General features: G+C 49.0%; 1 protein-coding gene across 1 annotated transcript; it reads right to left on the bottom strand.

The window, feature by feature from the left end:
- Positions 1 to 3,976: 3,976 nt before the first annotated feature.
- On the bottom strand, positions 3,977 to 17,140 carry LOC136753784 (vasopressin V2 receptor). The gene is made up of 5 exons (XM_066710166.1): positions 16,085 to 17,140; positions 8,218 to 8,558; positions 7,725 to 7,973; positions 7,078 to 7,519; positions 3,977 to 6,132 (listed from the first exon to the last, which is right to left on the bottom strand). The coding sequence occupies exons 2-5, from the start codon at positions 8,554 to 8,556 to the stop codon at positions 5,918 to 5,920; spliced, it is 1,245 nt and encodes a 414-aa protein (XP_066566263.1). The 5' UTR covers positions 8,557 to 8,558; positions 16,085 to 17,140; the 3' UTR covers positions 3,977 to 5,917.
- Positions 17,141 to 17,378: the final 238 nt, after the last annotated feature.

The raw sequence follows: 17,378 nt of genomic DNA, 5'->3' as shown, positions 1-17,378 counted from the left end.
AGTCAGCTGAGAGAGAGTTCTGTGATGTCATTGCTGAGCTGGCAGTGAAGGGAGAGGGAGAGGAAGGCACAGCACGTACGTGGCCTCCCTTGCTGACTGGGCTAGAATGGGTGAATGAGAGAGTGGAGGGAATGGAACAGGAAATATACAATTGTATTATTCATATTGTGAATCGTGTGAATATTGTGTGCATGTGTGTGTGTGTGTGTGTGTCTGTGTGTGTGTCAGTGTGTGTCAGTGCTGCTCTGTGTGCTCAGTGCTCTCGTGTGTCTTGCACAGTCTCTGCTGAGGAATGAGGACAGGCTGGCTGATTAGAGCTGATGGGGACCCGGCGCTGAGGGAGTGGGGGTGTGTTGTGTGAGGGGCTCGGCTGTTCTGAGCTCCCAGGAGGCTCTGGGATACAACAGCTGGGGATATATTTGTGTTCCCCAAATATTTATTGAAATCAGAGAGAGAGAGAGAGAGCGAGATCACTGACTGTCACTCTCTCACTCTCATTTTAATTTTCTCACTCTCACTTCCACTCCCACTGTCACAGCACTGTCACTGTCACTGTCTCTCACCCAGGACTGAGTGCGTGTGTGCGGCAGAGCGCATGTGTGTGTGTATAATTATGGTGCAGTTTTGCTCCTCCAGTGAAAGCCGACTCTCAGTGTTTGTCTCAGCACTGCTCTGGGGCTAATGGCTCTCCACTGATCCCTCACTGTTTATCTTCTTACTAATTAATTCATCTTGTATGTGTGCAGCTCTGAGGGAGAGTAGAGAGGGGCAGAGGGGAGAGAGAGGAGAGAGAGAGGAGAGAGAGGGTCAGAGGGGAGAGAGTGGGAAGAGAGAGGGGCAGAATGGAAGGGATGAGGTAGATGGAGAGACTCTAGACTGGCTCTATACAATCAGTCACTAAACTATATGATCCTTATTTATGCTTTGTCTTTTGCAAGTATAGCAGGTTAAACCCGTTTGCCTGTTTTCCTTTGATTTCCAATACTACCTTCGTTTCTATGGTATGTGTACGCCATGCATTTTGGCGGAAGACTGACAGACACCCCGGCACGGTGGGTAGAACGTGCGGGACTCTGGTGCTCGGACCTGTAGACGAGCTGGGCGGTGGGTGGGTGAAGGAATCGGTCCAGTCCCATCACGGAACAGTAAGCACAATATAGGTTTAAATGTTACTGTTTTTATTATCGTAATCTATGTATTCGTATTTCTGCGCCTCTAGAGGTGCACCAGTAATTTCCACTGACAAAAACAAAGCAAGACCTAACAGACTGTACAACCATAAATACTGAAATAAACCTGTTGTATATATAATCTTAATGTATAGTTTTATGTATTTGCTTATTTATTTATTTTGTATTTTTGTATCTCCCTCATTTAATTTTCCTCAAACCGACACCCTTAAATGTTCTCTTGAAGCAGGACCCCCTACACGTCCGTGGCAGTCATTGATACTATATGACTTGTATATGGAAAAAATTAAGAATTCTCCTTATTTGGAAATCTGGGTGGGACTTCACTGAGGGGCGTGTTTTCAAGCTGGCTCAGAAGGATATATGTAATTAGGGATGCAGCCCTGTGTAGAGAGCTGTTGAAGTGAATGCAATGGAAGCCCAGTAGGACTGTGGTGTATGGTGGTAATTTGGCACCGAATAGACCGACAGCAGCAGTAGTATTTGGACTGGTGGAGAGTCTGAATATTACTACAGCCTCTATTGATACTTTGCAAGTTATTGTTTTCATTTTGGGCTAAAGAGAGAGTTGTGTTATTTATTTTGGTTTGTAAATAAAGTTTTCTCTTGCATTATGTTGTTGTAGAGTCAGTGCCTATTTCCTGTGTCTCTCTCCAACAGATAACACATTGTTATTAGTGCCAATAAAAACTGTGACACCGACTGACTGACACACTGACACACTGACTGACGGACTGACAGACTGACAGCCTGACACACTGACTGACCAACTGACACACTGCTTAACTGATATACAGACACACACTGACTCTCTAGAATCATTCAGGAATAATTCTGGGGCTGATGAGCTACCAGAGAGAGAGAGAGAGAGAGTCCCAAATCACCCAAATCCCAAATCACTGCACTACAGATCATATTTACACCCTACACACCCTCATAGACAAACACGTCCACCAAAAAAGTAAAGGCAAAATCTTTGCCTGTTTAATTGATTTCAAAAAGGCATTCGACTCCATTTGGCACGAGGGACTTTATTACAGAATTCTTCAAAGCGGTGTAGGGGGTAAAGTCTATGATATTATAAAATCAATGTACACCGAAAACAAATGTGCAGTAAAAATTGGCAACAAAAGAACAGAGTTCTTCACTCAAGGGCAGGGAGTGAGGCAGGGCTGCAGTTTGAGCCCAACACTGTTCAACATCTACATTAATGAGTTGGCAACGGTGTTGGAGCAGTCTGATGCCCCTGGCCTCACCTTAAATGACACAGAAGTCAAATCCCTGCTCTCTACAGATTACCTAGTCTTGCTGTCGCCCACAGAGCAAGGGCTTCAGCAAAACCTGGCACTACTAGAGCAGTACTGTCAGTCCTGGGCCCTGGCAGTAAACATGATTTTCCAAAAAAAGGCCAGACCTCAGGGAAACAAATACCACTTCACGCTAGATAACACTACCCTAGAACACACCTCACACTACACCTACCTGGGCCTGACTATTAGTGCGTCAGGGGGCTTTAACCTGGCAGTGAAGACGCTCAAAGAAAAAGCAAGAAGAGCATTCTATGCAATCAGAAGAAGATTCTATAAAATTAATATTCCAGTCAAAATCTGGCTCAAACTAATTGACAAACTATTAAGATTTTATTTATAAATTATAATGTTACTGTTTCATTTTTTTTTTTCTTACCTTTTATTATTTTTCAATGTATGTATATAATATCAACTGCTTTGGCAACACTACTAAACTGTTTGTCATGCCAATAAAGCACCCTTGAATTGAATTGAAAAAAGAGAGAGAGAGAGAGAGAGAGAGAGAGAGAGAGAGAGAGAGAGAGAGAGAGAGAGAGAGAGAGAGAGAGAGAGAGAGAGAGAGAGAGAGAGAGAGAGGGAGGGGATCGAAGTCTGTGTAAAATTGATGTCTTCTCTTGCACACACTCACACACACATACACTCACATACATGTTTGCCAGTCACTGTGCTCTTAAACTGAACAAGATGTTCATATCATAAAACAGGCCTGCGGTGATGTCAGCTCACATAAAAGTCAGCTGCAATTACATCACCGAAATCGAAAGCACATTTTTGGGAAAGAAAAAAAGCGTGTACATATGTCTATTTATATATATATATATATATATATATATATATATATATATATATATATATATATAATAGAAACAACCCTCCCTGTGGGTTGAAGGGAAATCTCACAGCCAAGTTTAACAGTTTGCATGAAGATTACAAGATGTAAATAAATAGATCTGCTAATTAATCCCATCAGTTCCAGTGTTGTAGAGCAGTACAATGTGATCTACAGTTAATAGTGTTGTAGAGCAGCACAATGTGCTCTACAGTTAATAGTGTTGTAGAGCAGCACAATGTGCTCTATAGATAAGCAGTGTAATACAGCTTCGCTCAGTTTCTTCTGGGGTTACGCAATGTTTCACAGTGCTGTTCAGTGTTACACAGTGCAGATCAATGTATTGTGTGCTGTGGGTCACTGTAATACAGTGTTTTATAGAGCACTATAGTTAGTTGTATTGTGTTTTTCAGTGTTGTACAGTTTGATATAGAGTCACATAGTGTTATGTATTTGCAAATAATGTGATACAGTGATATGTACAGTGCTGTTTTGTGTTATTTAGTGTGGGTCTCTGTAGGGGGAATGTTGTAGAGCATAGTTTAAAGTAAATCACAACATGCAAAATAGACAAGAAAGACACACCACACATAAGACAACAAGCACAGAACAGTCAGGACACACAACCGATAACAGACTCAAAATGCTGGTGTTTACCGAGGCTTTAATATAATACACTGGTGACAGAGACCTGCCTCCACTCACTCACCGGTCTGTGTAGGCCCACGGTCTACACAACCACATACACAATACACAGCCACCTCACGCTTTGCATAGATGTAACATATTGCATTATGATTGCTACTGTTATCATGATGATCATTATAAATCTCTCTTTATTGCTTATATTATTATACATGTTATTATTGCATGTTGTACAATGTTGCATATTGATCAATAACCTGAGAAGCTAGAAAAATATTGTTGTGTTTTTGTAAGCCAGTGTGTTTTCATTCCTGGTCTGTACTGGACTGGACTGTGTCTCTGCAGGACCAGGCCTGAGACCCTGCTGGACTGGACTGTGTCTCCCAGGATCAGGGCCGAGACCCACTGGTTTATAGTCAGAGCTGGGGGTAAGTTTGTTTTGCCTGGTTGCAGCTCCACCAGCACTCCAGCCAATCCCCAGTCCCATCCTGTAAACATGACAGTTCAGTTCCAACTCCAGAACCACCCTGGACCCCCAGCTCTGGACACAGCTCAGCATTTGACTGCGAAAAACAATGTAAATGAACACATAGAGACTGTGGGCCAGTGTGCCAGGGTGGCAGGCTTTTGTGAGTGTGATGATGGGGCAGGGGCGGACAGGCACTTGTGTGTGTTTGCGTTGCTGCGTGTGGCACCAGTGTACAGCTGTGTGTGTATACACTTACTGGAGGTCCATATGTCCTCTGTGTGTGTGTCAGCTGTTCATACCCGATATACACTTGCATCATGTAACAGTTTTTGACATTATTCGTATTTATTTATTAGCAGACACCCTTATCCAGGGCGATTCTTCCTATGTGGACACCGTGTGAGGTTTTATATTTAAGACAAACAATAAAAGCACAATGTGAGCTCCTGTGAGTTGCCTGGACGGAGGTGGATGTTGTTGTTTTTCCGAGATCCCTCTGTGGGAGATTGCACACTAAGTCCCCTCTCTGTGACTTTGCATTCCCAGTCCTCAATGAAAATGGTGTCCAAGCTGTTCCGGATTAAGTCTGTCAGTGTCTCTGTGTCTCTCAGTGTGTCAGTCTTTCAGTACACTGTGTCTCTTAGAGTCTCTCTGGGGGGTGCTGGTGTCTTATGGTCTCAGTCTGTCAGTCCAGTGTGTGTCTCATAGTGTGTGGTGTCTCTGTGTATCTGTTTGTCAGTGTCTCTATGTCTCTATTAGCAAGTCTCACAGACCTCAGTTACCAGTCAGTGTTAGATAGTGTCTCAGGGCAGGGTGTCCCTCTGTCCTCCTCTCAGCACATTTCTTCAGCCTGCGTAGGGGGGTTTGCTTGAGTCTCCAGAGTATACGTCCCTGTTTCTGTGTCTTGCTGGCTCTCTCAGACTGCCGTCTCCATGCTGTGTTGTCCATTTCTCTCTGTCATTCCACACATCTTTCCAATATTTAGGGCATCTAGAGGAAGCTCAGTTTTGTGCTAAGTATTTGTATTATTCCACGGGTTACATATGGCATAGTCTGTAGCATCAGTATATAAATGTGTGTGTGTGTGTGTGTGTGTGTGTGTTTTTAAGAGAGTGCGTGTCAGTGTGAGTGTGTATGTTCGTGGACAAATATGATGGGGAAAAAATCAGAGTCTCTCTCTCTCTCTCTCTCTGTCACAACACACAGTATCTCCCTCTGTGGTCCCTCTATCTGGCTCTCTCCCTGAGTATGGGCAGTCCTTGGTAGCACAGCCGGGGGTCTCAGTGCGCAGGTCCTTGGTCCGGACCTCTGTCCTCGGTCCAGCCCTCTGTCCTCCATCCCTCTCCCTCTCTCCCTCTGTCCCGCCATGGGGTCAGTGCCGTTTCTGTCTCTGTCTGTCTGTCCCCAGTGTCGGCTGTCCTGGGTATCAGCGGTGGGGGGGTGCGCTGTCTCTCTCTCTGTCTGTCTTCGGGGGTCAGTACAGGCTGTCCTTGGTGGACGAGGTGGCCGTGGTGTTGGAGTCCTCGGGGAGGGAGTTGCGGTGGGGCGGGGCCCAGCGCCGGCGGCCTCCTCGGCAGCATAGCAGGCCAGCCAGGTCCCGAGACACGCTGCTGGAGAAGGCCGTGTAGATCCAGGGGTTCGTGCAGCTGTTCAGACTGGCCAGCAGCATCAGGATAGTGAAAGCCACACCTGGGGAGGGTAACAGAGGAAGAGAGGAGAGAGGGAGAAGGTGAGTGGGACAGAGGGGCAGAGGGGATGATTACTGAACTGCTGTTTCTGCTCTGTTCCCACAGCCCTCTCCTGCTTCACCTCGGCTCCAGTGCACTGTCAGTATTTACACTAAGAGAACCCGTCAGGGAGAGAGAACAACAGCTACCGGCCAACGGAGAGAGCAGGAGCAGAGATGAGTGGATTAATGAAGTAAACAGAGTGAGAAAGAGCCAGCGCGCGAGAGAGAGTGGGGGGGTGGTGACTGTGCAGGGATCAGCGCGTCTCTGCCTGCAGGAAGACTGCGGTGTCAACAGCGCTGCGCTGAGGGACCTGCTGTCTGAGGGACCAGCCCAGGGCTGAACTCAACACCTTCTGTCTCCCTTCGCTCAGCTGTCCCAGCACAGCACAACACACCCCAACACAGGGCACAGTGTCACTGCCTTGTCTCTCTGTGGCTACAGTCCAGCAAGGGTGTGTAGTGTGTATGAGTGTCATCGGTGTGTGATGTGTGCGTGTCAGGGGTGTGTGGTGTGTGTGCGTGTCACAGGTGTGTGTGAGTGTTTATGTGTCTGTTATATCAACAGTCACTCCCTTGAGGCTACTGCTGCAAATCGCTCTGCCTGAAGACAACAGTGCCATGAAGGGGTCCGGCTGTCTGAGGAGCGACGAATCGAGAAACAACTGGCGACACGTCTGAGGAGGCACACCGGCCCACACGGCTCGGCTCTCTGTGTCTCTGTGTGTAGCAGACAGTGTGTCCCACATAGCAGTAGTGGAAGTCAACTTCAGTTACAAAGGACAACATGATGATGTCTGTGAGTGTGTGTCTGTGAGTGTCTGTGTGTCAGTGTGTGTCAGTGTGTCAGTGTGTCAGAGTGTGTGTCAGTGTGTCAGTGTGTGTGTGTCAGTGTGTCACTGTGGCACCTTGGTCTGGGGGGTTGGGGTCCCAGGCAGCCCACAGCTGGACAATGAAGAAGGGCGACCAGCACAGTGCGTACACCAGCACGATCACCAGCGTCATTCTCACGGTCTTGGACATGGCCTTGGACACGCCTGGGGGGTGCGGGGGGGCGGGTGGAGCCGCTCCCTCTCCTCCTCCGTCTCCTGACCCCCCGGGCCAGTTCTCGAAGTGCAGCGTGACCTGGTTCTTCTGCAGCTCGGCTGACACCCTCTCGGACTTGAGGTAGATGTTGTTGTGGATCTCGCGGAAGATGCGCACCTGGCAGGCGCTGATGACCAGCGTCGGCATCACGAACACGGCCAGCGCCATCCAGGTCACGTAGGCCTTGAGGCCCCAGGGCTCAGCGAAGCGGCCCCAGCACTCGAACACCCCGGGGGCCACCTCAGACTTGGAGAAAATGAACACCTGGGGAGAGGAGGAGAGTGTGACGCAGGCCGAGACACACACATGCAGACACGCACACGCACACACACACTTATACAAAACATCCTGACACGCTTTCAATCAGACACACGCACACAGACGCACACATTAACGCACTCATACCCATTAACACACGCACACACACATTAACGCACTCATACCCATTAACACATGCACACACACACACCTGTGGCACGCTGAGCAGCAGGGACAGCCCCCAGGCCACGGTGAGTGGGGGGCTCCAGTGTGCCGCACCCCCGCCGCTGCGGAAGGCCACCATGGGGTGACAGATGGCCTGGTGCCGGTCAAAGGTCATAGCCACCAGAGTGTAGGAGGAGCCGAACATGCCCAGCACCTGCAGGTACTTCACCGCCCGGCACAGAACGTCCGGGCCCAGGAACCGCTCCGTCACGTCCCACAACAACTGAGGGAGCACCTGGAAGGAGGGAGGGAGGGAGAGAGGGAGGGAGAAGGATGGGTAGTAAGAGAGGGAGAGAGATGGGTTAGTCATGACTGTAAAGCAACCTTTTGAATTTAGTTTGAATTGAATTAAATTGAGAGCGGGAGGGAGAGAGAGAGCGATGGGTTGAGAGAGAAGGAGAGATGTAAGGCCATGACCTGTCACACACGGACAGGCACACACAGTCAGACGCTGGCATGGACGGGCGTGTCCCTCTCACCTGGAAGAAGGCCACGGCCAGGTCTGCGAGGCAAAGGTTGATCATGTAGCAGTGCATGGGCGCCCGGTGCCTGCGCCGGCGCCGCAGCAGCACCCACAGCACCAGCCCATTCCCCAGCACTGCGGCCAGCAGCACCGTGGCCAGCACGCCCACCTCCGCCCGGGCCAGCGCCACGTCGCGCTGCAGGGGGGGTGACGGGGATGGCCCGCCCCCATCCACGCTGCCGTTCCACCCCCCCACACCGGACAGGGGCTCCGACGACATCACTGTCACTGCTGTGGACACCGGGACCAGGACGAGAGGAGGAGCCTGCAGCCAGGAGCGGGTGTGGTTGGCCATTGCTGTGAGAGATGGAGAGAGGAATGGAAGGAGAAAGGGATGGAGAGGTGATTCTGAGTGTCTGTAATGCAGTTGATCTGTCAGGATCAGCAGCTCATCAGCCACTGGCAGGTATTGATTAGTTGACTGGTTAGTGTGTTACTAACTGTGTGTTGGTGTCAAGTGTCTTCAAAGTATTGGTTGGGTGATCAGTTCATTCAGACTCATCGTGACTCTGTCCTGGTGTTGGTGTTATTAGTGATTGATCAGGTGTTCAGCTCAGTGTGATTGTCTTGGTGTTGGTGTTGTGTCAGTGATTGGTCAGGTGTTCGGCTCAGTGTTACTGTGTCTCGGTGTCGGGTGTTTGGTCAGTATTGATCAGGTGTTCAGCTCAGTGTGACTGTCTTGGTGTTGGTGTTGTGTCAGTGATTGGTCAGGTGCTGTGTCAGTGATTGATTAGGTGTTGTGTCAGTGATTGATCAGGTGTTGTGTAAGTGATTGATCAGGTGCTGTGTAAGTGACTGATCAGGTGTTCAGCTCAGTGTGACTGTCTTGGTGTTGGTGTTGTGTCAGTGATTGATTAGGTGTTGTGTCAGTGATTGATCAGGTGCTGTGTCAGTGATTGATCAGGTGTTCAGCTCAGTGTGACTGTCTTGGTGTTGGTGTTGTGTCAGTGATTGGTCAGGTGTTGTGTCAGTGATTGATCAGGTGTTCAGCTGCTGCAGCGGGTCAGTTTCTGTTTTCACACACCCCTCTAACCTCCCAGCCTCGCTCCTTCGCTCCCTGAAATCCCCTCCTCTCTCTCTCTCTCTCTCTCTCAGGTTCCTTTCCCTCACCCCCCCAGGTTCCCACACTGCTCTGGGAATTAGAGACACACTCAGCTGCGTTGCACTGCTCTGTGTTCCCAGGCCATCAGACCCAGAGAGAGGGACAGGGAGATACTGGAAAATAGAGAGAGTGAGGCTCTAATTTTGTTGCAGGGGCATTCCTCTCTTCCTTCGTTATCCCCTCTCCCCCTCTCCCTCTCTGGACTTGGGGGGCGAATCACAGTAAAGAGTGTGGAGCGGCAGTAAAGTGAGATAAACTACAGATTCTAGGCACTGCAGCCAGTAGCAGTCGATACGTGCTAAAGCACTGGCCATCCCTCAGGGCTGTAAAGCACTGGCCATCCCTCAGGGCTGTTAAGTGTGCCTCAGTGTGCTGTGTCTCTCCAGCATCCAGCTGTAAATTCACCGTGGAGACCAACCAACCGTTCCTGTCACACCCCCCCCCCCCCAGCGCACCCCTCACCTCCCCTGGGTCACTGTGACAGGATTACATAACACACTCTCTCACAGCACGCTGACCGCTCCACCCCCGACCCCCGACCTGGCTTATCAGAGAGACAGCATTCCAAACAAGAGAATGTTTAAAAACGACGAATCATAATATTGATAATAATCAAAAACATGATTAAATAAATAAGTCTGACCACAAAATTGACCAAACCCGGGGCTCTGAGCGTGAGACCATCCCTGCCCAAATAAACACTGATGGAGAGGGAGATGGAAGGAGGGAGAGGAAGAGAGGGAGTGAGGGATGACAGAGATGAGAGGTGGGAGCACATGTGTGGATGGTGAGAGAAGAGGCTCAGACACACACACACAACGCTCCACACCTGCCCTAGCACACAGCCCTCCCCCCAGTCCCTCTCTGGTCCTCCGGCACCAGAAGACTCTCCACTCCCCCTCCTCCACACCCCGCCCCCTGAGTGGTGGGACGACCTTCCCAATGAGGTCAGAACAGCAGAGTCCCTGACTCCCTTTTACTCACGATGCTTGTTAGACCTCCTGTTGTTTACTGCGACCTCTGCCCCCCCTCCCTCCACGTACCGTCTTATATCCGCACTGTGAACTGGGATATGCACTTATTGTAACGCATTCATTGTAGTGCTTCCATTTAACTCCGCAGTGATTTGTTTTACTGCACTGTTGTAATGCTTACAGCTCTTACTGGAGACTATTATAGCAGAAGCAATACAGTCGATATCTCAGCCACAGGACAGTCACATCACAGACACAGACCACGGGAAGGTACATGTCAACTCCAGCCGTCCTGCGCTCACTCCTGCCCTGCCCTGGCTCACTCTGTTACAGCCTGTCCATTTTCTTGGACAGTTTTGTTTTCTTTTCCACAGCTTTGATCATGAAGCCTCTGGGATCGGCAGCAATAATTACACGTGAAACACGTGACATGTGAAAGAGAATTCCTGCAGCATTTTTCCACAGAGATTCAGGAGAGACCGCCTGGTGGGCCAGAGGGGGCCGGGGGGGCGCAGGAGGGGGCATGGGCTGTGTTGTGTGTTGCTTTGTGGCAGTTTATCTCCTTCTCTCCCTCTCTCTCTTGCTGTCTCCGGCTTTCTCTACTCAATGTTGAGATTGATCTGTACTGCGATGTATTGGGTTTTAATTGACTGTCTTGTGCTGCACAGTGGTGTTTCTGAGGGGGGCCAGGGGTGGCCAGTGCCCCCGTGACAGCAAGCTTGCCCCCCCGTGGCCCCCATAACTAGCAGCAAACCCCCCCCCCCAGCACCAAGGAGAGGAGAAAAGACCCCGCCAGCACCTCCCCCACCACTAACATCGCGGACAAAACACCATCAGCACCCCCCAGCCCCCCCTTTAAAATAGCGGACAATACACCCCCGCACTCCAGAAACGTGGACAAATTGATGGCCCCCCTAATATTACAACTGGCCCTAGCCAGGCCCCCCCAATTGAAAGGGTCTAGCATCGCCACTGGCGCTGCGTTGTATTTTCATGTTGCGTTGTATTGTGTTGCTCTACTGGTTTGAGCTGGTTCTGCTGTGCTGTGCAATATCGTATTCTACTGTGTTTTAAAGTGTTTGTGTTGCTGTACTGTATTGCTTTGTTGTCTTGCGTGCATTGCTCTTCTGTGATGCTCTGTTGTCATATAGTGTTGTGCTGTGTTGTGCACTGAGTTTCCCACTGTGTCAGCTGTCAATATCTGACCCCACCCTCTCTCTCTCTCACATTCTCACTCTCTTCTCTCAAACCCTCATCCCCCCTCTCTCTCTTTCGCTCTCTGACACTTTCTCCGATTCAGACACTCCCCACTCAGTCTCACAGTCTGTCAGCACATGCGTGTGATTCCATCCCCAAAGAACAGCGTGCACGGACGTGACCTTTGACCTCTGACTGTGTTCCTGAGCAGCCACCATCAGCTGCTGGTAGGAGCCTGGTGTGTGTGTGGCTTACAAAGATCCACATGTCCAAATCATGACTCACAAGGCACACTCCAGTCTGCTTCAACATGTCTGTCTGTCACATTCTCCACAATTTACTCTCTCTACAATACTGAACAGCACACTTGTTGTTTGTGTAAAAATGTTGTAATGCACTACAAGAGCTAGGGCCGTAGCGACACTCACAGGTATCCTTACCCCACCTGACCACCAGGTGATGCTGTTTTCACATCATAAATTACCAGCACTGCTACCTATACACCTTTCCTTGTATACCGTGCGCCTAAATTAAAACACTAGAATTCTGTAGGCCATAAAACAGCCCCTGAGAGAGAAAGAGAGAGAGAGAGAGAGAGAGAGAGAAAGAGAAAGAGAGAAAGAGAAAGAGAGAGGGTGGCCTCACCCTTAACAACACAAGTCAACATGAAGAAGAAAAAGATCATGATCTTCCACAAAAAAGGCCAGACCTCAGGGAAACAAATATCACTTCATGCTAGGCAACATTACCCTAGAACACACCTCACACTACACTTACCTGGGCCTGACTGACTGTCAGGGGCTTTAACCTGGCAGTGAAGGCACTCAAAGACAAAGCAAGAAGAGCTTTCTATGCAATCAGAAGAAGATTAATTAATATCCCAGTCAAAATATGGCTAACTAATTGACAGTGTGATCCAGCCCATTGCGCTGTGCGGTAGTAAGATATTGGGTCCACTCAGTCAACAGGACTACACCAGGTGGGACAAACATCCAATCCAGACCCTGCATGCTGAATTCTATAAACACACACTGTGAGACAGGAGAGGTCGAGACAGAGATGCACTTCCTCCTCCACTGCAGTAAACATAGCTAAATTAGCAAAATATTCTTTAATAAATTCATAAATATTATTACATCTTTTACAGAATTGATAGATGGAAAAAAAATAGCTTTCCTCCCGGGGGAGGGACACACAGCCCCCCTGGCTGCCCAATATGTAGCCGCTGCCACAGCCTGAGGGGCTCACTGTGAAAACATACACGAGCATAGGCTGTAAACTTGTTAGCTATAAATAAAGTACATGTACATGTATATGAAGATTTTATTTATAAACTATGTTGTACTATTTTTTTTTTTTTTTTTTAACCATAAGATATTTTATGAAAAACCCTGACTTATTTATTATTTTTCAATGTATGTATGTAATATTAACTGCTTTGGAAACAATGCAGACCTGTTTTTCATGCCAATAAAGCACCCTTGAATTGAATTGAATTGGGAAAGAGAGGTGGGGGACCTTTTTCTGTCAGTTACAGACAGCAGTCGGGGTGTGTAACTGTTGAACGAAGAATTCCAGATGTGTTTGTGAAACAGCTGGAGAGGCGAGAGGGGGGAGTGTCCAGCTGTGTTTACATGTCCAGTGTGTTACCGTGAATGTTGTGACAACCCATCCATCCCCCCCCTCCCTCAGCAACGAACTGTACTATTCATAGAACACCTGTGGGATGACCCGGAGCAGAGGGGCGGGAGGGAGGATGCAGTGGTAGATGAGACGGAGGGGTGGGAACAGGGAGGTTTAGCAGTGGAGGGGTGCAGGGATGGAGGGATGGAGTCAGAACAGAGAGCCTCTGTAGAGCTGTAACAGAGCAGCCACACTCCCCTACACACCGGACTTACACAACCCCGAGCCACAGCGCAGCACAATTGGGGACGACACAGCACTACAGGGTACAGCACAATAGAGTACAATGGGGGTCATTACAGCTCAGTGCCACACAGCAGCGCAATTAGGGCCCAATTAGTGTTCCCTGGAGCGAGACAGAGACAGTTGTACACTGACTGACAGGCCTGTGAACAAGACTGAGGGGAGACAGTGTAGCAGGCAGACAGGCAGTCAGTGTGTCAGTCAGTATGTCAGTCAGTCAGTGTGTCAGTGTGTCAGTCAGTGTGTCAGTTTGTCAGTCAGTCACCGGTGTGTGTGTATATGTGTGTCCGGTTTCACCTGAGGCCTCTGTGCAGGTTGTGGGTCTGTGCGGGGTGTATGTGTGTGTGTGTCTGGTTTCGTGTGATGCCTCTGTGCAGGTTGTGGGTCTGTGTGCTGTGTGTGTGTGTACACACTATGGAGCTGTTACATGAGTGACAGAAGCCAGAGAGACAGTCTATTATTGTAGACTTTGAACACTGTGCCAAACCTGGTCATTCAATACAACACAGAGAGAGAGAGGGAGGGAGAGGGGGATTGTTGTCAGGGCTCAACGCTAAACACAACACAACACAGAACATCCTTACATAAAGCACAAAACAAAAGCCACACTCTCTGCTTAAGCGCACAACAACACTGCGCTCCACTCCAGTGCTTCGCAGGGTGCAGTGCTGAGGGCAGGCTGGCTGTGCTGCATTTCCCTGCAAATGGAAGCCATTACGCACAGGGGTCAAAGGTCACCTGCAGCTGTTCTGTGTACAGAGGCTGATGTAACGGTGCGTCAGAAAGCAGCCCCTTCCCAGTGCATTACAATTAGTGTCACAGTTACTTCAACAAATTGTAGTGTTACTGCTTCACTTAACTAGTAAGTGTGAGGAGGGAGGAGGGTTTGCTATCGCTATACTCTACTATACTACACTATACTACACTATTCCACAGTGTACTGGCGTATTAGGTGTATTAACCAACTTCAGACTGATGTTGAGTACAAGTACAGTCTAGTGTGTAGAGTATAGCACAGTTTCACAATGTGTAGTGCAGCACAGCGCAGCACAACACTGCACAATAAACGAACACATCACCCACACAACATATGAGGAACATACATGAACTGAATGTAAACTTAAAGACGCACACTAACACAACAAGGCCACGACATTGTGAGGGTCAGACATGCACACACTCACTCACATGGAGAGAGAAAGGATAGATAGAGGGGCAGAGAAGTGATGTGTACATTTCACACAAGTTTGTCCGTTATCAACGCACCATAACGCGGGAAAACACAGCACAATGTGCGCCGCTCACACCTGCCACCTGTGTGAGGAGATTGTGCTGAAACCACACTACACTGTCACTGCACAGCTGAACTTAAAACAAACACAAACAGAGTAGATTTAAATAAAAACAACAAGGGAACATTTCCAGTTCTCCCAGCTCCTGTCATTGCATCACAGTGCACTTCCACAGAGTGTAGTAATTACTGTGGTTCGTTAGGGTAATACGCTAATTGAGTTTTTACTGCAATTAAGCCGTCTGCCAGTCAGTCAGTCCATAAATGTGGGGCTGTGTTGTGTTGCTGTTGTTGTTGCTACTGCTGCTTTCATTGTTGTTGTTTGGGTGGCGATGGGGGCGCAGTGATGCAGAACAATGGCGCTCTGTTCGATGTGTGTGTGTGTGTGTGTGTGTTCGGGGGGGGCAGAGAGATATAGAAATGCATATTACACTCTGCACACACACACACACAAACACACATACACTGCACAGTGGCACACACACTGTCACTGTAACACACTCACACTGCACACACACACACACAGACACATTGTATTCAAAGGTTCACCCATTTCTCTCTTTTTTCTGTTTTTAAGTTTATGTCTCTCTCATTTCCCCCTGCCCCCTCTCTCCCTGTTTTCTTTAATTATTCTTCCTTTATTTCTTTCTCTGTTCCATGTTTCTCTGTCTTTATCTTTCTCTCCCTCTGTCCATTGCTGCTCTTTTTCATCACTGTCTCTCTCTCTCTCTCTCTCTCTCTCTCTCTCTCTCTCTCTCTCTCTCTCTCCCTCACTCCCTGTGTTTCTGCCTCTCTCTCTTAGCTCCATCTGTCTCTATTCCTCTCTCTCTGCAGGTCTCACCTCTGTCTGTGTCTCTTTATCTTTCTCTGTCCTTCACTCCTTCCCCCCTCTCTCTTTATTCCTCTCTCCTCATTCTGTCTCTCCATTTCTTCCCTCTCTCTTCCTCCCTCTGCTCCACTCTTCTTATCTCTAAATTCTTCTCTCATGTACCCCTCTTTCTGTGTCCTCCCTTCCCCCTTGTTCCCTCCATCCCCTTCCTCCTCCATATCCCTCTTTCTGTCTATTCCCCACTTTCTTCTCTCTCTCTCTCTCTCTCTCTCTCTATCCCCTACTCCTTCTTGTTCCCTCTATTCCCCCTCCTATCCCTCCCCCACCTCTCTCTCTCGTAATCATAATTCAAGTTCAACAAGGGGATTTACTGGCCGGCTGGAATCTGTTGTAAACTTAACACAACTTAACACAACACAACACAACTCAGGGAAACCCCCCCTCCACCGCTCCCTCTCTCTCTCTCTCTCTCTCTCTCTCGCTCTCTCTCTCTCTCTCTCTCACCTTGTCTCAGATCATGCTGTGGAGGTGGCCGTGTGATTAAGGATTAGGGTTGTAATCTCTCCTCTGTCCCTCTCTCCCTCCGTCCTCCTTTGGACAGATGCACACACAATCCCTCGCTCCGTCTTTTCCTCTCCTCTCCTGTCCTCTCCTCTCCTTTCCTGTCCTCTCTTCTGCCAGTGTTCAAGAGGGACTTATAATAAAAATAATAATAATAATAATAATAATAATAATAATAGTTCTTATTATTAAACTGGTTACATGAATGACTGCAAGCTCTGGTTTAGTCAGCGGAGAGAAAGCCTTCCTTCCATTAGTAGTTGTGTAGTTGCAGTTTGTTGCGGTAGTCCCGTAGTTGTGTTACACTTGTGGTCATAGTAATAGTGGAGGTGGCTGTCGTCGTCGTGCTGAAGTTGTTTATGTCATTTCCACGGTGGGTTGTGTAATCCAGGCTCTCCCTGCTCCCCACGGAGACTGGAGTGAGATCAGAAAGGGCCGACGGTTCTTGTGGCTGAGTGCGGGTCGCTGCTCATGGCTGGACTCCGGGCTCAGGGTGGCTGCGGATCCTCTTCCCGTTGTCTACCCGTTGGGTGGGAATTTGTACAGTCCCATTGCGCAGAGCTCCCGTCTCAGTGTCCCTCTCTCTGTCTGTCTGCCGGGCTGCGTGACCCTGCGTCTGTCAGTGTGTCTGTCTCTCTTACAGGGCGTCGGTGTTACCGTGTCTCATGGTCCGTGTGTCTGTGTGTGTATCGCCGTGTCTAGGTGTCTGTCCGATACACCCTGTGTTTGTGTGTGCGTCTCTGTTACAGTGTGTCCATCAGGTCTCTCTCCCCCTGTGTGTTATGCTGTCTCTGTCTCTCTGTCTGTGTTACTGTCTCCCAGTGCGTCAGTGTCTCAGTGTGTCTGCGCGTCTGTCTGTCCTGTTAGTGTGCACCTCTGTTCCCATAGTGTTGGTATGGCTTAGTGCAGTGCGTCTCTCTCTCTCTCTTTCTCTCTCTCTCCCCCTCTCTCTACGATCGAGAACTATTCAGAAGCCTGCTCCCTCTGCTGATAGCTTCTAAATATAGCCACCTCCCCTCGCGCTCTCTCTCTCTCCCTCACTCTTTCTCTCTCCCCTCCCCTCTCTCCTGTCCTCTGTGATGGAGGGAGGAGTCAGCCTGTCCCGTTTGCTGACCGAGAGGAGAGGTGTGGAGGGAGAGAGACAGGGAGGGAGGGAGGGAGGGAGAAAGGGAGGGAGGGACAGGGGGGAGTGTAATAGACACCCTACACAAGGTAGCCTTGGGTTTGTCATTAATGT

Source organism: Amia ocellicauda, chromosome 7 (genome assembly GCF_036373705.1).
Source record: "Amia ocellicauda isolate fAmiCal2 chromosome 7, fAmiCal2.hap1, whole genome shotgun sequence".
Taxonomy (NCBI): Eukaryota; Metazoa; Chordata; class Actinopteri; order Amiiformes; family Amiidae; genus Amia; species Amia ocellicauda.
This window is presented reverse-complemented; position numbering and strand designations above follow the sequence as displayed.

Bases quoted from the DNA above. Each gene is read 5' to 3' on its own strand.
- LOC136753784 (XM_066710166.1), bottom strand. From the start codon at position 8,556: ATGGCCAACCACACCCGCTCCTGGCTGCAGGCTCCTCCTCTCGTCCTG. The intron at 7,520-7,724 runs GTGTGTGTGTGT...TCCTCTCCCCAG, and splicing joins TGCTGCTCAGCGTGCCACAG to GTGTTCATTTTCTCCAAGTC. The intron at 6,133-7,077 runs GTGCCACAGTGA...TACCCTCCCCAG, and splicing joins CCCCAACCCCCCAGACCAAG to GTGTGGCTTTCACTATCCTG.